Consider the following 26,807-nt stretch of genomic DNA (forward strand, 5'->3'; position numbering starts at 1 on the left):
CAACGTGTACTTGATGATGAAAGTGTATACTATCCAAACACCATTGATACAAGAAACAACAACCCAAAAATCTAGGTTATTTTCAGCAGTATCAAGAAATATTCTTGTAGTAGAACCACAACATTGTTTGGACATATATAATGAAGGTAAAAATATGGAAAAATCAAGAACTTGTAGGCAAGAATATATGACTGAAAAACCTACCTTCAGTAGTTGATTGGGCTGTAGTTGTGTCTTCTCCTTCAGTAGTCACTGTTGTGATATTTAACAAAGATAGAGCAAGTAAAGTAACCACCAAACATACTGAATTAAGTCTCAAATTTAAATTCCAGTGACTAGTGTCATGCATAGCCCACGATGCCGTGGTCAGCACAAAAGTTAGTAATTGAAAGATGATGACAAATTCAAAACTCCATCATAATTGAACATATTTAATTTTCCACTAACACTTACCTTCAGTAGTTGACGGAACTGTTGTTGTATCCTTTCCTTCGGTAGTTACTTCTGCGATATTGAAGAAGACATGAAAACTAACGTACACACCAAATATTAAACCCAAAGTGGAGCAGTGTTTTCATGTACAACCTACCTCGTTCTATACTGAGAATGAACTTAACTAGATGACATTATGACAAGTTGACTAAGCACAGAGTGTAAAATATACAGTAACAGAATCATCATTGCCAAACTTGTGACAAACCCATTCTCTGGAATCTACCAAAGTTACAAGTAACACACTCCACACGGGGAACAAACTACTGTATCTACTGAACAAACTACTGTATCTGGAAAGCAATGAGGATGGAACGATATTCGCACTTATTGGCATGAATTGGAACAATATTCTAAATGTTGTGTATTCCGACCAATTTTGCATAGGTACTTCCTAGTAAAGATGTCAAGAAGTAACTATTAGTTCAGAATTTTCCTGATGGTTAAATCTCTTGCATGACCCATAATACAATCACTGCGACAAACTGCTTTGATGAAATAAATAAAACGTCATCTTCACGAATGCTACCGGCATAAAACTTAACCTTCACATAAAAATTACTTACCAGCTGTAGTGGTTGCTTTCTCTGTGGTTTCTGAAGTTGTCTGGGTGGTGGTAATTGATTCAACTAAAGCAAAGGGAAAACACAATAGAAACATGTCTTAGTAATATTAGTATAGAATCCTCACATGCTTTGCAGTTATAGCTGAATATGATCTGTCAGCCACAGGCAAAAAAATGTTTTTGGACTTCGACATAATATGTAATAGAAGTCCTGTGCTGAACCAGGTTCTACTTTCTCTGTGCAAGACATCCCCCACCACACCATCCGCTTCCCTAAAAACGCAGAAACTTACCACATGCTTCAATTACTGCTCCTTCTTCTAGCAGTTCCTTGACGGCAGTTGGATCGTCACTATTTTTCACCAACAATACAAGATCTGTTACCTTTCCACTTGGCAGGTTGTCCGAAAGTAGGTCTCCATTCTGAAGACTGATGGGCTCCTGGCTAGTACTGTCTAGTACTAGTTGGTATTCAGAAGAATCACTATCCTTGAAGGCCAAGACAACACTGATACCATCTCCCAAGTCATCTGGCAATTCCACAGACATTATCACCTCACTGATGTCTTCAAGCACAAACACATCAAAGGAATCTGGCTCAAGGTTGGTGTCAAGGTCTTCAAACAGCTCACTGGTGTCCTCCAATGGTGTGAGGACAAAATCACCAATGCTCTCTTTGATGTTTGCTGTTACACACACTGTAAGGAAAAAACAGAGACGAGAAGTTAGTTATATCATGTAGAGATTTAAGACACAAGATTGACTGATTTCTGGTCTCCAGATGCTCTAGTGTAAGACATGTGGTTGCTCAAAACATTTTGTAACATTCCAAAATAGACAATGGAATTCTCTCAGATGTATCACATGTACTGTCATTACAAGGAAAAGCTAGAGCACCAGTACTGTACACTATCCCTTAGAATGCCAATCTTTGTCACTGAACTGTTGCTGTTTGTCCCTTTGTAGTTATACTGCTGCGATATATGATAAAGACAGAAAAAGTAACACACACACTAAATATTGCAGCCTTAAACTGAAAGTGGAGTGTACAATGTTCTGCACACACAGCTTACCTGGTAGATCATTGATGCAAGATAATTATGACGAATCAAGTAATTGCAAGAAATGCAGCAAAAAGAATCAACACAAGCCTTTGTGGTATTGTGGTATTGCATGCTATTGCATGCTAGCCCTGTGCTATAGACAGTTTATGGAATGTTCCAACGTGTACTTGACATGAAAGTGCATCCTATCCAAACACCATTGATACAAGAAATAACAACCAAAAATCTAGGTTATTTTCAGCAGTATCAAGAAATATTCTTGAAGTAGAACCACAAGATTGTTTGGACATATATACTGATGGTAAAGATATGGAAAAATCAAGAATTTGTGTGCAAGAATATATGACTGGATCAGAGTTCTCTGAAAAACCTACCTTCAGTAGTTGACTGAGCTGTAGTTGTGCCTTCTCCTTCAGTAGTCACTGTTGTGATATTTAATAAAGAATAGAGCAAGTAAAGTAACCACCAAACATACTGAATTAAGTCTCAAATTTAAATTCCAGTAACTAGTGTCATGCATAGCCCACGATGCCGTGGTCAGCACAAAAGTTAGTAATTGAAAGATGATGACAAATTCAAAACTCCATCATAATTGAACATATTTAATTTTCCACTAACACTTACCTTCAGTAGTTGACGGAACTGTTGTTGTATCCTTTCCTTCGGTAGTTACTTCTGCGATATTGAAGAAGACATGAAAACTAACGTACACACCAAATATTAAACCCAAAGTGGAGCAGTGTTTTCATGTACAACCTACCTCGTTCTATACTGAGAATGAACTTAAAACTAGATGACATTATGACAAGTTGACTAAGCACAGAGAGTAAAAAATATTAAATCAGAATCATCATTGCCAAACTTGTGACAAACCCATTCTCTGGAATCTACCAAAGTTACAAGTAACACACTCCACACGGGGAACAAATTCTGTATCTACTGAACAAACTACTGTATCTGGAAAGCAATGAGGATGGAACGATATTTGCACTTATTGGCATGAATTGGAACATTTTTCTACATGTTGTGTATTCCGACCAATTTTGCATAGGAACTTCTAGATGAAGATGTCAAGAAGTAACTATTAGTTCAGAATTTTCCTGATGGTTAAATCTCTTGCATGACCCATAATACAATCACTGCGACAAACTGCTTTGATGAAATAAATAAAACGTCATCTTCACGAATACTACCCGCATAAAACTTAACCTCCACATAAAAATTACTTACCAGCTGTAGTGGTTGCTTTCTCTGTGGTTTCTGAAGTTGTCTGGGTGGTGGTAATTGATTCAACTAAAGCAAAGGGGAAAAAACAAAAAGGAACATGTCTTAGTAATTATAGTATAGAATCCTCACATGCTTTGCAGTTATAGCTGAATATCATCATGTCAGCCACAGGCAAAAAGTGAATATGGACTTATTTCCAAGACGCAGTCTAATTGACAATGACATAATATGTTATAGAAGTCCTGTGCTGAACCAGATTCTATTTTCTCAGTGCAAGACATGCCCCCATCGTAGGGAATCATATCCACGAGAAGAATGACCACAAATGGATTTGTTCCTGAAGATAGAAGGCAGGAACTTACCACATGCTTCAATTACTGCTCCTTCTTCTAGCAGTTCCTTGACGGCAGTTGGATCGTCACTATTTTCCACCAACAGTACAAGATCTGTTACCTTTCCACTTGGCAGGTTGTCCGAAAGTAGGTCTCCCTTCTGAAGACTGATGGGCTCCTGGCTAGTACTGTCTAGTACTAGTTGGTATTCAGAAGAATCACTATCCTTGAAGGCCAAGACAACACTGATACCATCTCCCAAGTCATCTGGCAATTCCACAGACATTATCACCTCACTGATGTCTTCAAGCACAAACACATCAAAGGAATCTGGCTCAAGGTTGGTGTCAAGGTCTTCAAACAGCTCACTGGTGTCCTCCAATGGTGTGAGGACAAAATCACCAATGCTCTCTTTGATGTTTGCTGTTACACACACTGTAAGGAAAAAACAGAGACGAGAAGTTAGTTATATCATGTAGAGATTTAAGACACAAGATTGACTGATTTCTGGTCTCCAGATGCTCTAGTGTAAGACATGTGGTTGCTCAAAATATTTTGTAACATTCCAAAATAGACAATGGAATTCTCTCAGATGTATCACATGTACTGTCATTACAAGGAAAAGCTAGAGCACCAGTACTGTACACTATCCCTTAGAATGCCAATCTTTGTCACTGAACTGTTGCTGTTTGTCCCTTTGTAGTTACTGCTGTGATATATGATAAAGACAGAAAAAGTAACACACACACTAAATATTGCAGCCTTAAACTGAAAGTGGAGTGTACAATGTTCTGCACACACAGCTTACCTGGTAGATCATTGATGCAAGATAATTATGACGAATCAAGTAATTGCAAGAAATGCAGCAAAAAGAATCAACACAAGCCCTTGTGGTATTGTGGTATTGTATGCTATTGCATGCTAGCCCTGTGCTATAGACAGTTTATGGAATGTTCCAACGTGTACTTGACATGAAAGTGCATCCTATCCAAACACCATTGATACAAGAAATAACAACCAAAAATCTAGGTTATTTTCAGCAGTATCAAGAAATATTCTTGAAGTAGAACCACAAGATTGTTTGGACATATATACTGATGGTAAAGATATGGAAAAATCAAGAATTTGTGTGCAAGAATATATGACTGGATCAGAGTTCTCTGAAAAACCTACCTTCAGTAGTTGACTGAGCTGTAGTTGTGCCTTCTCCTTCAGTAGTCACTGTTGTGATATTTAATAAAGAATAGAGCAAGTAAAGTAACCACCAAACATACTGAATTAAGTCTCAAATTTAAATTCCAGTGACTAGTGTCATGCATAGCCCACAATGCCGCGGTCAGCACAAAAGTTAGTCATTGAATGATGATGACAAATTCAAAACTCCATCATACTTGAACATATTTAATTTTCCACTAACACTTACCTTCAGTAGTTGACGGAACTGTTGTTGTATCCTTTCCTTCGGTAGTTACTTCTGCGATATTGAAAAAGACATGAAAACTAACGTACACACCAAATATTCATCCGAAAGTGGAGCAGTGATATCATGTTCAACCTACCTCGTTGATTACTGAGAATGAACTTAAAACTAGATGACATTATGACAAGTTGACTAAGCACAGAGTGTAAAATATACAATATCAGAATCATCATTGCCAAACTTGTGACAAACCCATTCTCTGGAATCTACCAAAGTTTCAAGCAACACACTCCACACGGGGAACAAACTACTGTATCTACTGAACAAACTACTGTATCTGGAAAGCAATGAGCATGGAACGATATTTGCACTTATTGGCATGAAATGGAACATTATTCTAAATGTTGTGTATTTCAGACCAATTTTGCATAGGTACTTCCAGATGAAGTTGTCAAGAAGCAACTATTAGTTCAGAATTTTCATGATTAAATCTCTTCCATGACCCTTAATACAATCACTGCGACAAACAGCTTTGATGAAATAAATGAAACGTCATCTTCACGAATACTACCCGCATAAAACTTAACCTCCACATAAAAATTACTTACCAGCTGTAGTGGTTGCTTTCTCTGTGGTTTCTGAAGTTGTCTGGGTGGTGGTAATTGATTCAACTAAAGCAAAGGGAAAACACAATAGAAACATGTCTTAGTAATATTAGTATAGAATCCTCACATGCTTTGCAGTTATAGCTGAATATGATCTGTCAGCCACAGGCAAATAAAAGTTTAGGGACTTCGACATAATATGTAATAGAAGTCCTGTGCTGAACCAGGTTCTACTTTCTCTGTGCAAGACATCCCCCACCACACCATCCCCTTCCCCAAAAATGCAGAAACTTACCACATGCTTCAATTACTGCTCCTTCTTCTAGCAGTTCCTTGACGGCAGTTGGATCGTCACTATTTTCCACCAACAGTACAAGATCTGTTACCTTTCCACTTGGCAGGTTGTCCGAAAGTAGGTCTCCATTCTGAAGACGGATGGGCTCCTGGCTAGTACTGTCTAGTACTAGTTGGTATTCAGAAGAATCACTCTCCTTGAAGGCCAAGACAACACTGATACCATCTTCTAAGTCATCCGGCAACTCCACCGACATGATTCTTTCATTGATGTCTTCAAGCACAAACACATCAAAGGAAGTTGCCTGGAGACTGGTGTCAAGGTCTTCAAACAGCGCAGCGGTGTCATCCAGTGGTTTGAGGGCAAAGTCATCAATGCTTTCTCTGATGTTTGCTGTTACACATACTGTAAGAAACAAAAAAAACCAGAGATGAGAATTCAGTTATATCATGTAAAGATTTAAGACTAAAGATTGACTGATTTGTGGTCTCCAGATGCTCAAGTGTAAGACATGTGGTTGCTCATAATAGTTTGTAACATTGTCCAAAATAGACAATGGAATTCTCTCAGATGTATCACATGTACTGTCATAACAACGGACTAGCTAGAAGACCAGTACTGTACACTATCCGTTAGTATGCCAATCTTAGTCACTGAACTGTTGCTGTTTGTCCATTTGTAGTTACTGCCTTGAAATATGATAAAGACAGAAAAAGTAACACACACACTAAATATTGCAGCCTTAAACTGAAAGTGGAGTGTACAATGTTCTTCACAAACAGCTTAACTGGTACATCATTGATGCAAGATATTTATGACAAATCAAGTAATTGCAAGAAATGCAGCATAAAGAATCAACACAACCCCTTGTGGTATTATGCTATTGCATGCTATTGCAATGCTAGCCCTGTGCTATAGACAGTTTATGGAATGTTCCAATTAACGTGTACTTGACATGAAAGTGCATCCTATCCAAACACCATTGACACAAGAAACAACAACCTGAAAATCTAGGTTATTTTCAGCAGTATCAAGAAATATTCTTGTAGTAGAACCACAACATTGTTTGGACACATATACTGTAATAAAGATATGGAAAAATGAAGAATTTGTATCCACGAATATATGACTGGATCAGACTTCTCTGAAAAACCTACCTTCAGTAGTTGACTGAGCTGTAGTTGTGCCTTCTCCTTCAGTAGTCACTGTTGTGATATTTAATAAAGAATAGAGCAAGTAAAGTAACCACCAAACATACTGAATTAAGTCTCAAATTTAAATTCCAGTGACTAGTGTCATGCATAGCCCTCAATGCCGTGGTCAGCACAAAAGCTAGTAATTGAATGATGATGACAAATTTAAAACTCGATCATACTTGAACATATTTAATTTTCCACTAACACTTACCTTCAGTAGTTGACGGAACTGTTGTTGTATCCTTTCCTTCGGTAGTTACTTCTGCGATATTGAAGAAGACATGAAAACTAACGTACACACCAAATATTAAACCCAAAGTGGAGCAGTGTTTTCATGTACAACCTACCTCGTTCTATACTGAGAATGAACTTAAAACTAGATGACATTATGACAAGTTGACTAAGCACAGAGAGTAAAAAATATTAAATCAGAATCATCATTGCCAAACTTGTGACAAACCCATTCTCTGGAATCTACCAAAGTTACAAGTAACACACTCCACACGGGGAACAAACTACTGTATCTACTGAACAAACTACTGTATCTGGAAAGCAATGAGGATGGAACGATATTCGCACTTATTGGCATGAATTGGAACATTTTTCTACATGTTGTGTATTCCGACCAATTTTGCATAGGAACTTCCTGATAAAGATGTCAAGAAGTATCTATTAGTTCAGAATTTTCCTGATGGTTAAATCTCTTGCATGACCCAAAATACAATCACTGCGACAAACTGCTTTGATGAAATAAATAAAACGTCATCTTCACGAATGCTACCGGCATAAAACTTGACCTTCACATAAAAATTACTTACCAGCTGTAGTGGTGGCTTTCTCTGTGGTTTCTGAAGTTGTCTGGGTGGTGGTAATTGATTCAACTAAAGCAAAGGGGAAAACACAATAGAAACATGTCTTAGTAATATTAGTATAGAATCCTCACATGCTTTGCAGTTATAGCTGAATATGATCTGTCAGCCACAGGCACAAAATGTATATGGACTTCGACATAATATGTAATACAAGTCCTGTGCTGAACCAGGTTCTACTTTCTCTGTGCAAGACATCCCCCACCACACCATCCCCTTCCCCAAAAATGCAGAAACTTACCACATGCTTCAATTACTGCTCCTTCTTCTAGCAGTTCCTTGACGGCAGTTGGATCGTCACTATTTTCCACCAACAGTACAAGATCTGTTACCTTTCCACTTGGCAGGTTGTCCGAAAGTAGGTCTCCCTTCTGAAGACGGATGGGGTCCTGGCTAGTACTGTCTAGTAGTAGTTGGTATTCAGAAGAATCACTCTCCTTGAAGGCCAAGACAACACTGATACCATCTTCTAAGTCATCCGGCAACTCCACCGACATGATTCTTTCATTGATGTCTTCAAGCACAAACACATCAAAGGAAGTTGCCTGGAGATTGGTGTCAAGGTCTTCAAACAGCGCAGCGGTGTCATCCAAAGGTTTGAGGGCAAAGTCATCAATGCTTTCTCTGATTACACACACTGTAAGAAACGAAAAACCAAGAGATGAGAAATTAGTACTATCATTACTATTTAGTACTATACTATGTTCCAACGTGTACTTGATGATGAAAGTGTATACTATCCAAACACCATTGATACAAGAAACAACAACCCAAAAATCTAGGTTATTTTCAGCAGTATCAAGAAATATTCTTGTAGTAGAACCACAACATTGTTTGGACATATATAATGAAGGTAAAAATATGGAAAAATCAAGAACTTGTAGGCAAGAATATATGACTGAAAAACCTACCTTCAGTAGTTGATTGGGCTGTAGTTGTGTCTTCTCCTTCAGTAGTCACTGTTGTGATATTTAACAAAGATAGAGCAAGTAAAGTAACCACCAAACATACTGAATTAAGTCTCAAATTTAAATTCCAGTGACTAGTGTCATGCATAGCCCACGATGCCGTGGTCAGCACAAAAGTTAGTAATTGAAAGATGATGACAAATTCAAAACTCCATCATAATTGAACATATTTAATTTTCCACTAACACTTACCTTCAGTAGTTGACGGAACTGTTGTTGTATCCTTTCCTTCGGTAGTTACTTCTGCGATATTGAAGAAGACATGAAAACTAACGTACACACCAAATATTAAACCCAAAGTGGAGCAGTGTTTTCATGTACAACCTACCTCGTTCTATACTGAGAATGAACTTAACTAGATGACATTATGACAAGTTGACTAAGCACAGAGTGTAAAATATACAGTAACAGAATCATCATTGCCAAACTTGTGACAAACCCATTCTCTGGAATCTACCAAAGTTACAAGTAACACACTCCACACGGGGAACAAACTACTGTATCTACTGAACAAACTACTGTATCTGGAAAGCAATGAGGATGGAACGATATTCGCACTTATTGGCATGAATTGGAACAATATTCTAAATGTTGTGTATTCCGACCAATTTTGCATAGGTACTTCCTAGTAAAGATGTCAAGAAGTAACTATTAGTTCAGAATTTTCCTGATGGTTAAATCTCTTGCATGACCCATAATACAATCACTGCGACAAACTGCTTTGATGAAATAAATAAAACGTCATCTTCACGAATGCTACCGGCATAAAACTTAACCTTCACATAAAAATTACTTACCAGCTGTAGTGGTTGCTTTCTCTGTGGTTTCTGAAGTTGTCTGGGTGGTGGTAATTGATTCAACTAAAGCAAAGGGAAAACACAATAGAAACATGTCTTAGTAATATTAGTATAGAATCCTCACATGCTTTGCAGTTATAGCTGAATATGATCTGTCAGCCACAGGCAAAAAAATGTTTTTGGACTTCGACATAATATGTAATAGAAGTCCTGTGCTGAACCAGGTTCTACTTTCTCTGTGCAAGACATCCCCCACCACACCATCCGCTTCCCTAAAAACGCAGAAACTTACCACATGCTTCAATTACTGCTCCTTCTTCTAGCAGTTCCTTGACGGCAGTTGGATCGTCACTATTTTTCACCAACAATACAAGATCTGTTACCTTTCCACTTGGCAGGTTGTCCGAAAGTAGGTCTCCATTCTGAAGACTGATGGGCTCCTGGCTAGTACTGTCTAGTACTAGTTGGTATTCAGAAGAATCACTATCCTTGAAGGCCAAGACAACACTGATACCATCTCCCAAGTCATCTGGCAATTCCACAGACATTATCACCTCACTGATGTCTTCAAGCACAAACACATCAAAGGAATCTGGCTCAAGGTTGGTGTCAAGGTCTTCAAACAGCTCACTGGTGTCCTCCAATGGTGTGAGGACAAAATCACCAATGCTCTCTTTGATGTTTGCTGTTACACACACTGTAAGGAAAAAACAGAGACGAGAAGTTAGTTATATCATGTAGAGATTTAAGACACAAGATTGACTGATTTCTGGTCTCCAGATGCTCTAGTGTAAGACATGTGGTTGCTCAAAACATTTTGTAACATTCCAAAATAGACAATGGAATTCTCTCAGATGTATCACATGTACTGTCATTACAAGGAAAAGCTAGAGCACCAGTACTGTACACTATCCCTTAGAATGCCAATCTTTGTCACTGAACTGTTGCTGTTTGTCCCTTTGTAGTTATACTGCTGCGATATATGATAAAGACAGAAAAAGTAACACACACACTAAATATTGCAGCCTTAAACTGAAAGTGGAGTGTACAATGTTCTGCACACACAGCTTACCTGGTAGATCATTGATGCAAGATAATTATGACGAATCAAGTAATTGCAAGAAATGCAGCAAAAAGAATCAACACAAGCCTTTGTGGTATTGTGGTATTGCATGCTATTGCATGCTAGCCCTGTGCTATAGACAGTTTATGGAATGTTCCAACGTGTACTTGACATGAAAGTGCATCCTATCCAAACACCATTGATACAAGAAATAACAACCAAAAATCTAGGTTATTTTCAGCAGTATCAAGAAATATTCTTGAAGTAGAACCACAAGATTGTTTGGACATATATACTGATGGTAAAGATATGGAAAAATCAAGAATTTGTGTGCAAGAATATATGACTGGATCAGAGTTCTCTGAAAAACCTACCTTCAGTAGTTGACTGAGCTGTAGTTGTGCCTTCTCCTTCAGTAGTCACTGTTGTGATATTTAATAAAGAATAGAGCAAGTAAAGTAACCACCAAACATACTGAATTAAGTCTCAAATTTAAATTCCAGTGACTAGTGTCATGCATAGCCCACGATGCCGTGGTCAGCACAAAAGTTAGTAATTGAAAGATGATGACAAATTCAAAACTCCATCATAATTGAACATATTTAATTTTCCACTAACACTTACCTTCAGTAGTTGACGGAACTGTTGTTGTATCCTTTCCTTCGGTAGTTACTTCTGCGATATTGAAGAAGACATGAAAACTAACGTACACACCAAATATTAAACCCAAAGTGGAGCAGTGTTTTCATGTACAACCTACCTCGTTCTATACTGAGAATGAACTTAAAACTAGATGACATTATGACAAGTTGACTAAGCACAGAGAGTAAAAAATATTAAATCAGAATCATCATTGCCAAACTTGTGACAAACCCATTCTCTGGAATCTACCAAAGTTACAAGTAACACACTCCACACGGGGAACAAATTCTGTATCTACTGAACAAACTACTGTATCTGGAAAGCAATGAGGATGGAACGATATTCGCACTTATTGGCATGAATTGGAACATTTTTCTACATGTTGTGTATTCCGACCAATTTTGCATAGGAACTTCTAGATGAAGTTGTCAAGAAGTAACTATTAGTTCAGAATTTTCCTGATGGTTAAATCTCTTGCATGACCCATAATACAATCACTGCGACAAACTGCTTTGATGAAATAAATAAAACGTCATCTTCACGAATACTACCCGCATAAAACTTAACCTCCACATAAAAATTACTTACCAGCTGTAGTGGTTGCTTTCTCTGTGGTTTCTGAAGTTGTCTGGGTGGTGGTAATTGATTCAACTAAAGCAAAGGGGAAAAAACAAAAAGGAACATGTCTTAGTAATTATAGTATAGAATCCTCACATGCTTTGCAGTTATAGCTGAATATCATCATGTCAGCCACAGGCAAAAAGTGAATATGGACTTATTTCCAAGACGCAGTCTAATTGACAATGACATAATATGTTATAGAAGTCCTGTGCTGAACCAGATTCTATTTTCTCAGTGCAAGACATGCCCCCATCGTAGGGAATCATATCCACGAGAAGAATGACCACAAATGGATTTGTTCCTGAAGATAGAAGGCAGGAACTTACCACATGCTTCAATTACTGCTCCTTCTTCTAGCAGTTCCTTGACGGCAGTTGGATCGTCACTATTTTCCACCAACAGTACAAGATCTGTTACCTTTCCACTTGGCAGGTTGTCCGAAAGTAGGTCTCCATTCTGAAGACTGATGGGCTCCTGGCTAGTACTGTCTAGTACTAGTTGGTATTCAGAAGAATCACTATCCTTGAAGGCCAAGACAACACTGATACCATCTCCCAAGTCATCTGGCAATTCCACAGACATTATCACCTCACTGATGTCTTCAAGCACAAACACATCAAAGGAATCTGGCTCAAGGTTGGTGTCAAGGTCTTCAAACAGCTCACTGGTGTCCTCCAATGGTGTGAGGACAAAATCACCAATGCTCTCTTTGATGTTTGCTGTTACACACACTGTAAGGAAAAAACAGAGACGAGAAGTTAGTTATATCATGTAGAGATTTAAGACACAAGATTGACTGATTTCTGGTCTCCAGATGCTCTAGTGTAAGACATGTGGTTGCTCAAAACATTTTGTAACATTCCAAAATAGACAATGGAATTCTCTCAGATGTATCACATGTACTGTCATTACAAGGAAAAGCTAGAGCACCAGTACTGTACACTATCCCTTAGAATGCCAATCTTTGTCACTGAACTGTTGCTGTTTGTCCCTTTGTAGTTATACTGCTGCGATATATGATAAAGACAGAAAAAGTAACACACACACTAAATATTGCAGCCTTAAACTGAAAGTGGAGTGTACAATGTTCTGCACACACAGCTTACCTGGTAGATCATTGATGCAAGATAATTATGACGAATCAAGTAATTGCAAGAAATGCAGCAAAAAGAATCAACACAAGCCTTTGTGGTATTGTGGTATTGCATGCTATTGCATGCTAGCCCTGTGCTATAGACAGTTTATGGAATGTTCCAACGTGTACTTGACATGAAAGTGCATCCTATCCAAACACCATTGATACAAGAAATAACAACCAAAAATCTAGGTTATTTTCAGCAGCATCAAGAAATATTCTTGAAGTAGAACCACAAGATTGTTTGGACATATATACTGATGGTAAAGATATGGAAAAATCAAGAATTTGTGTGCAAGAATATATGACTGGATCAGAGTTCTCTGAAAAACCTACCTTCAGTAGTTGACTGAGCTGTAGTTGTGCCTTCTCCTTCAGTAGTCACTGTTGTGATATTTAATAAAGAATAGAGCAAGTAAAGTAACCACCAAACATACTGAATTAAGTCTCAAATTTAAATTCCAGTGACTAGTGTCATGCATAGCCCACGATGCCGTGGTCAGCACAAAAGTTAGTAATTGAAAGATGATGACAAATTCAAAACTCCATCATAATTGAACATATTTAATTTTCCACTAACACTTACCTTCAGTAGTTGACGGAACTGTTGTTGTATCCTTTCCTTCGGTAGTTACTTCTGCGATATTGAAGAAGACATGAAAACTAACGTACACACCAAATATTAAACCCAAAGTGGAGCAGTGTTTTCATGTACAACCTACCTCGTTCTATACTGAGAATGAACTTAAAACTAGATGACATTATGACAAGTTGACTAAGCACAGAGAGTAAAAAATATTAAATCAGAATCATCATTGCCAAACTTGTGACAAACCCATTCTCTGGAATCTACCAAAGTTACAAGTAACACACTCCACACGGGGAACAAATTCTGTATCTACTGAACAAACTACTGTATCTGGAAAGCAATGAGGATGGAACGATATTCGCACTTATTGGCATGAATTGGAACATTTTTCTACATGTTGTGTATTCCGACCAATTTTGCATAGGAACTTCTAGATGAAGTTGTCAAGAAGTAACTATTAGTTCAGAATTTTCCTGATGGTTAAATCTCTTGCATGACCCATAATACAATCACTGCGACAAACTGCTTTGATGAAATAAATAAAACGTCATCTTCACGAATACTACCCGCATAAAACTTAACCTCCACATAAAAATTACTTACCAGCTGTAGTGGTTGCTTTCTCTGTGGTTTCTGAAGTTGTCTGGGTGGTGGTAATTGATTCAACTAAAGCAAAGGGGAAAAAACAAAAAGGAACATGTCTTAGTAATTATAGTATAGAATCCTCACATGCTTTGCAGTTATAGCTGAATATCATCATGTCAGCCACAGGCAAAAAGTGAATATGGACTTATTTCCAAGACGCAGTCTAATTGACAATGACATAATATGTTATAGAAGTCCTGTGCTGAACCAGATTCTATTTTCTCAGTGCAAGACATGCCCCCATCGTAGGGAATCATATCCACGAGAAGAATGACCACAAATGGATTTGTTCCTGAAGATAGAAGGCAGGAACTTACCACATGCTTCAATTACTGCTCCTTCTTCTAGCAGTTCCTTGACGGCAGTTGGATCGTCACTATTTTCCACCAACAGTACAAGATCTGTTACCTTTCCACTTGGCAGGTTGTCCGAAAGTAGGTCTCCCTTCTGAAGACTGATGGGCTCCTGGCTAGTACTGTCTAGTACTAGTTGGTATTCAGAAGAATCACTATCCTTGAAGGCCAAGACAACACTGATACCATCTCCCAAGTCATCTGGCAATTCCACAGACATTATCACCTCACTGATGTCTTCAAGCACAAACACATCAAAGGAATCTGGCTCAAGGTTGGTGTCAAGGTCTTCAAACAGCTCACTGGTGTCCTCCAATGGTGTGAGGACAAAATCACCAATGCTCTCTTTGATGTTTGCTGTTACACACACTGTAAGGAAAAAACAGAGACGAGAAGTTAGTTATATCATGTAGAGATTTAAGACACAAGATTGACTGATTTCTGGTCTCCAGATGCTCTAGTGTAAGACATGTGGTTGCTCAAAATATTTTGTAACATTCCAAAATAGACAATGGAATTCTCTCAGATGTATCACATGTACTGTCATTACAAGGAAAAGCTAGAGCACCAGTACTGTACACTATCCCTTAGAATGCCAATCTTTGTCACTGAACTGTTGCTGTTTGTCCCTTTGTAGTTACTGCTGTGATATATGATAAAGACAGAAAAAGTAACACACACACTAAATATTGCAGCCTTAAACTGAAAGTGGAGTGTACAATGTTCTGCACACACAGCTTACCTGGTAGATCATTGATGCAAGATAATTATGACGAATCAAGTAATTGCAAGAAATGCAGCAAAAAGAATCAACACAAGCCCTTGTGGTATTGTGGTATTGTATGCTATTGCATGCTAGCCCTGTGCTATAGACAGTTTATGGAATGTTCCAACGTGTACTTGACATGAAAGTGCATCCTATCCAAACACCATTGATACAAGAAATAACAACCAAAAATCTAGGTTATTTTCAGCAGTATCAAGAAATATTCTTGAAGTAGAACCACAAGATTGTTTGGACATATATACTGATGGTAAAGATATGGAAAAATCAAGAATTTGTGTGCAAGAATATATGACTGGATCAGAGTTCTCTGAAAAACCTACCTTCAGTAGTTGACTGAGCTGTAGTTGTGCCTTCTCCTTCAGTAGTCACTGTTGTGATATTTAATAAAGAATAGAGCAAGTAAAGTAACCACCAAACATACTGAATTAAGTCTCAAATTTAAATTCCAGTGACTAGTGTCATGCATAGCCCACAATGCCGCGGTCAGCACAAAAGTTAGTCATTGAATGATGATGACAAATTCAAAACTCCATCATACTTGAACATATTTAATTTTCCACTAACACTTACCTTCAGTAGTTGACGGAACTGTTGTTGTATCCTTTCCTTCGGTAGTTACTTCTGCGATATTGAAAAAGACATGAAAACTAACGTACACACCAAATATTCATCCGAAAGTGGAGCAGTGATATCATGTTCAACCTACCTCGTTGATTACTGAGAATGAACTTAAAACTAGATGACATTATGACAAGTTGACTAAGCACAGAGTGTAAAATATACAATATCAGAATCATCATTGCCAAACTTGTGACAAACCCATTCTCTGGAATCTACCAAAGTTTCAAGCAACACACTCCACACGGGGAACAAACTACTGTATCTACTGAACAAACTACTGTATCTGGAAAGCAATGAGCATGGAACGATATTTGCACTTATTGGCATGAAATGGAACATTATTCTAAATGTTGTGTATTTCAGACCAATTTTGCATAGGTACTTCCAGATGAAGTTGTCAAGAAGCAACTATTAGTTCAGAATTTTCATGATTAAATCTCTTCCATGACCCTTAATACAATCACTGCGACAAACAGCTTTGATGAAATAAATGAAACGTCATCTTCACGAATACTACCCGCATAAAACTTAACCTCCACATAAAAATTACTTACCAGCTGTAGTGGTTGCTTTCTCTGTGGTTTCTGAAGTTGTCTGGGTGGTGGTAATTGATTCAACTAAAGCAAAGGGGAAAAAACAAAAAGGAACATGTCTTAGTAATTATAGTATAGAATCCTCACATGCTTTGCAGTTATAGCTGAATATCATCATGTCAGCCACAGGCAAAAAGTGAATATGGACTTATTTCCAAGATGCAGTCTAATTGACAATGACATAATATGTTATAGAGTCCTGTGCTGAACCAGATTCTATTTTCTCAGTGCAAGACATGCCCCCATCGTAGGGAATCATATCAACGAGAAGAATGACCACAAATGGATCTGTTCCTGAAGATAGAAGGCAGGAACTTACCACATGCTTCAATTACTGCTCCTTCTTCTAGCAGTTCCTTGACGGCAGTTGGATCGTCACTATTTTCCACCAACAGTACAAGATCTGTTACCTTTCCACTTGGCAGGTTGTCCGAAAGTAGGTCTCCCTTCTGAAGACTGATGGGCTCCTGGCTAGTACTGTCTAGTACTAGTTGGTATTCAGAAGAATCACTATCCTTGAAGGCCAAGACAACACTGATACCATCTCCCAAGTCATCTGGCAATTCCACAGACATTATCACCTCACTGATGTCTTCAAGCACAAACACATCAAAGGAATCTGGCTCAAGGTTGGTGTCAAGGTCTTCAAACAGCTCACTGGTGTCCTCCAATGGTGTGAGGACAAAATCACCAATGCTCTCTTTGATGTTTGCTGTTACACACACTGTAAGGAAAAAACAGAGACGAGAAGTTAGTTATATCATGTAGAGATTTAAGACACAAGATTGACTGATTTCTGGTCTCCAGATGCTCTAGTGTAAGACATGTGGTTGCTCAAAATATTTTGTAACATTCCAAAATAGACAATGGAATTCTCTCAGATGTATCACATGTACTGTCATTACAAGGAAAAGCTAGAGCACCAGTACTGTACACTATCCCTTAGAATGCCAATCTTTGTCACTGAACTGTTGCTGTTTGTCCCTTTGTATTTATACTGCTGCGATATATGATAAAGACAGAAAAAGTAACACACACACTAAATATTGCAGCCTTAAACTGAAAGTGGAGTGTACAATGTTCTGCACACACAGCTTACCTGGTAGATCATTGATGCAAGATAATTATGACGAATCAAGTAATTGCAAGAAATGCAGCAAAAAGAATCAACACAAGCCCTTGTGGTATTGTGGTATTGTATGCTATTGCATGCTAGCCCTGTGCTATAGACAGTTTATGGAATGTTCCAACGTGTACTTGACATGAAAGTGCATCCTATCCAAACACCATTGATACAAGAAATAACAACCAAAAATCTAGGTTATTTTCAGCAGTATCAAGAAATATTCTTGAAGTAGAACCACAAGATTGTTTGGACATATATACTGATGGTAAAGATATGGAAAAATCAAGAATTTGTGTGCAAGAATATATGACTGGATCAGAGTTCTCTGAAAAACCTACCTTCAGTAGTTGACTGAGCTGTAGTTGTGCCTTCTCCTTCAGTAGTCACTGTTGTGATATTTAATAAAGAATAGAGCAAGTAAAGTAACCACCAAACATACTGAATTAAGTCTCAAATTTAAATTCCAGTGACTAGTGTCATGCATAGCCCACAATGCCGTGGTCAGCACAAAAGTTAGTCATTGAATGATGATGACAAATTCAAAACTCCATCATAATTGAACATATTTAATTTTCCACTAACACTTACCTTCAGTAGTTGACGGAACTGTTGTTGTATCCTTTCCTTCGGTAGTTACTTCTGCGATATTGAAGAAGACATGAAAACTAACGTACACACCAAATATTCATCCGAAAGTGGAGCAGTGATATCATGTTCAACCTACCTCGTTGATTACTGAGAATGAACTTAAAACTAGATGACATTATGACAAGTTGACTAAGCACAGAGTGTAAAATATACAATATCAGAATCATCATTGCCAAACTTGTGACAAACCCATTCTCTGGAATCTACCAAAGTTTCAAGCAACACACTCCACACGGGGAACAAACTACTGTATCTACTGAACAAACTACTGTATCTGGAAAGCAATGAGCATGGAACGATATTTGCACTTATTGGCATGAAATGGAACATTATTCTAAATGTTGTGTATTTCAGACCAATTTTGCATAGGTACTTCCAGATGAAGTTGTCAAGAAGCAACTATTAGTTCAGAATTTTCATGATTAAATCTCTTCCATGACCCTTAATACAATCACTGCGACAAACAGCTTTGATGAAATAAATGAAACGTCATCTTCACGAATACTACCCGCATAAAACTTAACCTCCACATAAAAATTACTTACCAGCTGTAGTGGTTGCTTTCTCTGTGGTTTCTGAAGTTGTCTGGGTGGTGGTAATTGATTCAACTAAAGCAAAGGGGAAAAAACAAAAAGGAACATGTCTTAGTAATTATAGTATAGAATCCTCACATGCTTTGCAGTTATAGCTGAATATCATCATGTCAGCCACAGGCAAAAAGTGAATATGGACTTATTTCCAAGATGCAGTCTAATTGACAATGACATAATATGTTATAGAGTCCTGTGCTGAACCAGATTCTATTTTCTCAGTGCAAGACATGCCCCCATCGTAGGGAATCATATCAACGAGAAGAATGACCACAAATGGATCTGTTCCTGAAGATAGAAGGCAGGAACTTACCACATGCTTCAATTACTGCTCCTTCTTCTAGCAGTTCCTTGACGGCAGTTGGATCGTCACTATTTTCCACCAACAGTACAAGATCTGTTACCTTTCCACTTGGCAGGTTGTCCGAAAGTAGGTCTCCCTTCTGAAGACTGATGGGCTCCTGGCTAGTACTGTCTAGTACTAGTTGGTATTCAGAAGAATCACTATCCTTGAAGGCCAAGACAACACTGATACCATCTCCCAAGTCATCTGGCAATTCCACAGACATTATCACCTCACTGATGTCTTCAAGCACAAACACATCAAAGGAATCTGGCTCAAGGTTGGTGTCAAGGTCTTCAAACAGCTCACTGGTGTCCTCCAATGGTGTGAGGACAAAATCACCAATGCTCTCTTTGATGTTTGCTGTTACACACACTGTAAGGAAAAAACAGAGACGAGAAGTTAGTTATATCATGTAGAGATTTAAGACACAAGATTGACTGATTTCTGGTCTCCAGATGCTCTAGTGTAAGACATGTGGTTGCTCAAAATATTTTGTAACATTCCAAAATAGACAATGGAATTCTCTCAGATGTATCACATGTACTGTCATTACAAGGAAAAGCTAGAGCACCAGTACTGTACACTATCCCTTAGAATGCCAATCTTTGTCACTGAACTGTTGCTGTTTGTCCCTTTGTATTTATACTGCTGCGATATATGATAAAGACAGAAAAAGTAACACACACACTAAATATTGCAGCCTTAAACTGAAAGTGGAGTGTACAATGTTCTGCACACACAGCTTACCTGGTAGATCATTGATGCAAGATAATTATGACGAATCAAGTAATTGCAAGAAATGCAGCAAAAAGAATCAACACAAGCCCTTGTGGTATTGTGGTATTGTATGCTATTGCATGCTAGCCCTGTGCTATAGACAGTTTATGGAATGTTCCAACGTGTACTTGACATGAAAGTGCATCCTATCCAAACACCATTGATACAAGAAATAACAACCAAAAATCTAGGTTATTTTCAGCAGTATCAAGAAATATTCTTGAAGTAGAACCACAAGATTGTTTGGACATATATACTGATGGTAAAGATATGGAAAAATCAAGAATTTGTGTGCAAGAATATATGACTGGATCAGAGTTCTCTGAAAAACCTACCTTCAGTAGTTGACTGAGCTGTAGTTGTGCCTTCTCCTTCAGTAGTCACTGTTGTGATATTTAATAAAGAATAGAGCAAGTAAAGTAACCACCAAACATACTGAATTAAGTCTCAAATTTAAATTCCAGTGACTAGTGTCATGCATAGCCCACAATGCCGTGGTCAGCACAAAAGTTAGTCATTGAATGATGATGACAAATTCAAAACTCCATCATAATTGAACATATTTAATTTTCCACTAACACTTACCTTCAGTAGTTGACGGAACTGTTGTTGTATCCTTTCCTTCGGTAGTTACTTCTGCGATATTGAAGAAGACATGAAAACTAACGTACACACCAAATATTCATCCGAAAGTGGAGCAGTGATATCATGTTCAACCTACCTCGTTGATTACTGAGAATGAACTTAAAACTAGATGACATTATGACAAGTTGACTAAGCACAGAGTGTAAAATATACAATATCAGAATCATCATTGCCAAACTTGTGACAAACCCATTCTCTGGAATCTACCAAAGTTTCAAGCAACACACTCCACACGGGGAACAAACTACTGTATCTACTGAACAAACTACTGTATCTGGAAAGCAATGAGCATGGAACGATATTTGCACTTATTGGCATGAAATGGAACATTATTCTAAATGTTGTGTATTTCAGACCAATTTTGCATAGGTACTTCCAGATGAAGTTGTCAAGAAGCAACTATTAGTTCAGAATTTTCATGATTAAATCTCTTCCATGACCCTTAATACAATCACTGCGACAAACAGCTTTGATGAAATAAATGAAACGTCATCTTCACTAATACTACCCGCATAAAACTTAACCTCCACATAAAAATTACTTACCAGCTGTAGTGGTTGCTTTCTCTGTGGTTTCTGAAGTTGTCTGGGTGGTGGTAATTGATTCAACTAAAGCAAAGGGGAAAAAACAAAAAGGAACATGTCTTAGTAATTATAGTATAGAATCCTCACATGCTTTGCAGTTATAGCTGAATATCATCATGTCAGCCACAGGCAAAAAGTGAATATGGACTCTTTTCCAAGACGCAGTCTAATTGACAATGACATAATATGTTATAGAGTCCTGTGCTGAACCAGATTCTATTTTCTCAGTGCAAGACATGGCCCCATCGTAGGGAATCATATAAACGAGAAGAATGACCACAAATGGATCTGTTCCTGAAGATAGAAGGCAGGAACTTACCACATGCTTCAATTACTGCTCCTTCTTCTAGCAGTTCCTTGACGGCAGTTGGATCGTCACTATTTTCCACCAACAGTACAAGATCTGTTACCTTTCCACTTGGCAGGTTGTCCGAAAGTAGGTCTCCCTTCTGAAGACTGATGGGCTCCTGGCTAGTACTGTCTAGTACTAGTTGGTATTCAGAAGAATCACTATCCTTGAAGGCCAAGACAACACTGATACCATCTCCCAAGTCATCTGGCAATTCCACAGACATTATCACCCTACTGATGTCTTCAAGCACAAACACATCAAAGGAATCTGGCTCAAGGTTGGTGTCAAGGTCTTCAAACAGCTCACTGGTGTCCTCCAATGGTGTGAGGACAAAATCACCAATGCTCTCTTTGATGTTTGCTGTTACACACACTGTAAGGAAAAAACAGAGACGAGAAGTTAGTTATATCATGTAGAGATTTAAGACACAAGATTGACTGATTTCTGGTCTCCAGATGCTCTAGTGTAAGACATGTGGTAGCTCAAAATATTTTGTAACATTCTAAAATAGACAATGGAATTCTCTCAGATGTATCACATGTACTGTCATTACAAGGAAAAGCTAGAGCACCAGTACTGTACACTATCCCTTAGAATGCCAATCTTTGTCACTGAACTGTTGCTGTTTGTCCCTTTGTAGTTATACTGCTGCGATATATGATAAAGACAGAAAAAGTAACACACACACTAAATATTGCAGCCTTAAACTGAAAGTGGAGTGTACAATGTTCTGCACACACAGCTTACCTGGTAGATCATTGATGCAAGATAATTATGACGAATCAAGTAATTGCAAGAAATGCAGCAAAAAGAATCGACACAAGCCCTTGTGGTATTGTATGCTATTGCATGCTAGCCCTGTGCTATAGACAGTTTATGGAATGTTCCAACGTGTACTTGACATGAAAGTGCATCCTATCCAAACACCATTGATACAAGAAATAACAACCAAAAATCTAGGTTATTTTCAGCAGTATCAAGAAATATTCTTGAAGTAGAACCACAAGATTGTTTGGACATATATACTGATGGTAAAGATATGGAAAAATCAAGAATTTGTGTGCAAGAATATATGACTGGATCAGAGTTCTCTGAAAAACCTACCTTCAGTAGTTGACTGAGCTGTAGTTGTGCCTTCTCCTTCAGTAGTCACTGTTGTGATATTTAATAAAGAATAGAGCAAGTAAAGTAACCACCAAACATACTGAATTAAGTCTCAAATTTAAATTCCAGTGACTAGTGTCATGCATAGCCCACAATGCCGTGGTCAGCACAAAAGTTAGTCATTGAATGATGATGACAAATTCAAAACTCCATCATAATTGAACATATTTAATTTTCCACTAACACTTACCTTCAGTAGTTGACGGAACTGTTGTTGTATCCTTTCCTTCGGTAGTTACTTCTGCGATATTGAAAAAGACATGAAAACTAACGTACACACCAAATATTCATCCGAAAGTGGAGCAGTGATATCATGTTCAACCTACCTCGTTGATTACTGAGAATGAACTTAAAACTAGATGACATTATGACAAGTTGACTAAGCACAGAGTGTAAAATATACAATATCAGAATCATCATTGCCAAACTTGTGACAAACCCATTCTCTGGAATCTACCAAAGTTTCAAGCAACACACTCCACACGGGGAACAAACTACTGTATCTACTGAACAAACTACTGTATCTGGAAAGCAATGAGCATGGAACGATATTTGCACTTATTGGCATGAAATGGAACATTATTCTAAATGTTGTGTATTTCAGACCAATTTTGCATAGGTACTTCCAGATAAAGTTGTCAAGAAGCAACTATTAGTTCAGAATTTTCATGATTAAATCTCTTCCATGACCCTTAATACAATCACTGCGACAAACAGCTTTGATGAAATAAATGAAACGTCATCTTCACGAATACTACCCGCATAAAACTTAACCTCCACATAAAAATTACTTACCAGCTGTAGTGGTTGCTTTCTCTGTGGTTTCTGAAGTTGTCTGGGTGGTGGTAATTGATTCAACTAAAGCAAAGGGGAAAAAACAAAAAGGAACATGTCTTAGTAATTATAGTATAGAATCCTCACATGCTTTGCAGTTATAGCTGAATATCATCATGTCAGCCACAGGCAAAAAGTGAATATGGACTCATTTCCAAGACGCAGTCTAATTGACAATGACATAATATGTTATAGAGTCCTGTGCTGAACCAGATTCTATTTTCTCAGTGCAAGACATGCCCCCATCGTAGGGAATCATATCAACGAGAAGAATGACCACAAATGGATCTGTTCCTGAAGATAGAAGGCAGGAACTTACCACATGCTTCAATTACTGCTCCTTCTTCTAGCAGTTCCTTGACGGCAGTTGGATCGTCACTATTTTCCACCAACAGTACAAGATCTGTTACCTTTCCACTTGGCAGGTTGTCCGAAAGTAGGTCTCCCTTCTGAAGACTGATGGGCTCCTGGCTAGTACTGTCTAGTACTAGTTGGTATTCAGAAGAATCACTATCCTTGAAGGCCAAGACAACACTGATACCATCTCCCAAGTCATCTGGCAATTCCACAGACATTATCACCTCACTGATGTCTTCAAGCACAAACACATCAAAGGAATCTGGCTCAAGGTTGGTGTCAAGGTCTTCAAACAGCTCACTGGTGTCCTCCAATGGTGTGAGGACAAAATCACCAATGCTCTCTTTGATGTTTGCTGTTACACACACTGTAAGGAAAAAACAGAGACGAGAAGTTAGTTATATCATGTAGAGATTTAAGACACAAGATTGACTGATTTCTGGTCTCCAGATGCTCTAGTGTAAGACATGTGGTAGCTCAAAATATTTTGTAACATTCCAAAATAGACAATGGAATTCTCTCAGATGTATCACATGTACTGTCATTACAAGGAAAAGCTAGAGCACCAGTACTGTACACTATCCCTTAGAATGCCAATCTTTGTCACTGAACTGTTGCTGTTTGTCCCTTTGTAGTTATACTGCTGCGATATATGATAAAGACAGAAAAAGTAACACACACACTAAATATTGCAGCCTTAAACTGAAAGTGGAGTGTACAATGTTCTGCACACACAGCTTACCTGGTAGATCATTGATGCAAGATAATTATGACGAATCAAGTAATTGCAAGAAATGCAGCAAAAAGAATCGACACAAGCCCTTGTGGTATTGTATGCTATTGCATGCTAGCCCTGTGCTATAGACAGTTTATGGAATGTTCCAACGTGTACTTGACATGAAAGTGCATCCTATCCAAACACCATTGATACAAGAAATAACAACCAAAAATCTAGGTTATTTTCAGCAGTATCAAGAAATATTCTTGAAGTAGAACCACAAGATTGTTTGGACATATATACTGATGGTAAAGATATGGAAAAATCAAGAATTTGTGTGCAAGAATATATGACTGGATCAGAGTTCTCTGAAAAACCTACCTTCAGTAGTTGACTGAGCTGTAGTTGTGCCTTCTCCTTCAGTAGTCACTGTTGTGATATTTAATAAAGAATAGAGCAAGTAAAGTAACCACCAAACATACTGAATTAAGTCTCAAATTTAAATTCCAGTGACTAGTGTCATGCATAGCCCACAATGCCGTGGTCAGCACAAAAGTTAGTCATTGAATGATGATGACAAATTCAAAACTCCATCATAATTGAACATATTTAATTTTCCACTAACACTTACCTTCAGTAGTTGACGGAACTGTTGTTGTATCCTTTCCTTCGGTAGTTACTTCTGCGATATTGAAAAAGACATGAAAACTAACGTACACACCAAATATTCATCCGAAAGTGGAGCAGTGATATCATGTTCAACCTACCTCGTTGATTACTGAGAATGAACTTAAAACTAGATGACATTATGACAAGTTGACTAAGCACAGAGTGTAAAATATACAATATCAGAATCATCATTGCCAAACTTGTGACAAACCCATTCTCTGGAATCTACCAAAGTTTCAAGCAACACACTCCACACGGGGAACAAACTACTGTATCTACTGAACAAACTACTGTATCTGGAAAGCAATGAGCATGGAACGATATTTGCACTTATTGGCATGAAATGGAACATTATTCTAAATGTTGTGTATTTCAGACCAATTTTGCATAGGTACTTCCAGATGAAGTTGTCAAGAAGCAACTATTAGTTCAGAATTTTCATGATTAAATCTCTTCCATGACCCTTAATACAATCACTGCGACAAACAGCTTTGATGAAATAAATGAAACGTCATCTTCACTAATACTACCCGCATAAAACTTAACCTCCACATAAAAATTACTTACCAGCTGTAGTGGTTGCTTTCTCTGTGGTTTCTGAAGTTGTCTGGGTGGTGGTAATTGATTCAACTAAAGCAAAGGGGAAAAAAACAAAAAGGAACATGTCTTAGTAATTATAGTATAGAATCCTCACATGCTTTGCAGTTATAGCTGAATATCATCATGTCAGCCACAGGCAAAAAGTGAATATGGACTCATTTCCAAGACGCAGTCTAATTGACAATGACATAATATGTTATAGAGTCCTGTGCTGAACCAGATTCTATTTTCTCAGTGCAAGACATGCCCCCATCGTAGGGAATCATATCAACGAGAAGAATGACCACAAATGGATCTGTTCCTGAAGATAGAAGGCAGGAACTTACCACATGCTTCAATTACTGCTCCTTCTTCTAGCAGTTCCTTGACGGCAGTTGGATCGTCACTATTTTCCACCAACAGTACAAGATCTGTTACCTTTCCACTTGGCAGGTTGTCCGAAAGTAGGTCTCCCTTCTGAAGACTGATGGGCTCCTGGCTAGTACTGTCTAGTACTAGTTGGTATTCAGAAGAATCAC

At 38.0% G+C, this 26,807-nt stretch overlaps 1 protein-coding gene across 1 annotated transcript in view; it reads right to left on the bottom strand.

The window, feature by feature from the left end:
- Window positions 1-8,263, bottom strand: part of LOC139959153 (uncharacterized) — a 31,259-nt gene extending 22,996 nt beyond the window's left edge. The window contains exons 1-3 of the mRNA XM_071956749.1: window positions 8,236-8,263; window positions 8,015-8,077; window positions 205-252 (exon numbers count right to left, since the gene is read on the bottom strand). Of these exons, the coding sequence (XP_071812850.1) occupies window positions 205-252; window positions 8,015-8,077; window positions 8,236-8,263 (139 nt within the window). The remainder of the gene's footprint in view (window positions 1-204; window positions 253-8,014; window positions 8,078-8,235) is intronic.
- Between the last annotated feature and the right edge of the window lie 18,544 nt (window positions 8,264-26,807).

The sequence above is a fragment of the Apostichopus japonicus genome, chromosome 18 (assembly GCF_037975245.1).
Source record: "Apostichopus japonicus isolate 1M-3 chromosome 18, ASM3797524v1, whole genome shotgun sequence".
NCBI classification, from domain to species: domain Eukaryota; kingdom Metazoa; phylum Echinodermata; class Holothuroidea; order Aspidochirotida; family Stichopodidae; genus Apostichopus; species Apostichopus japonicus.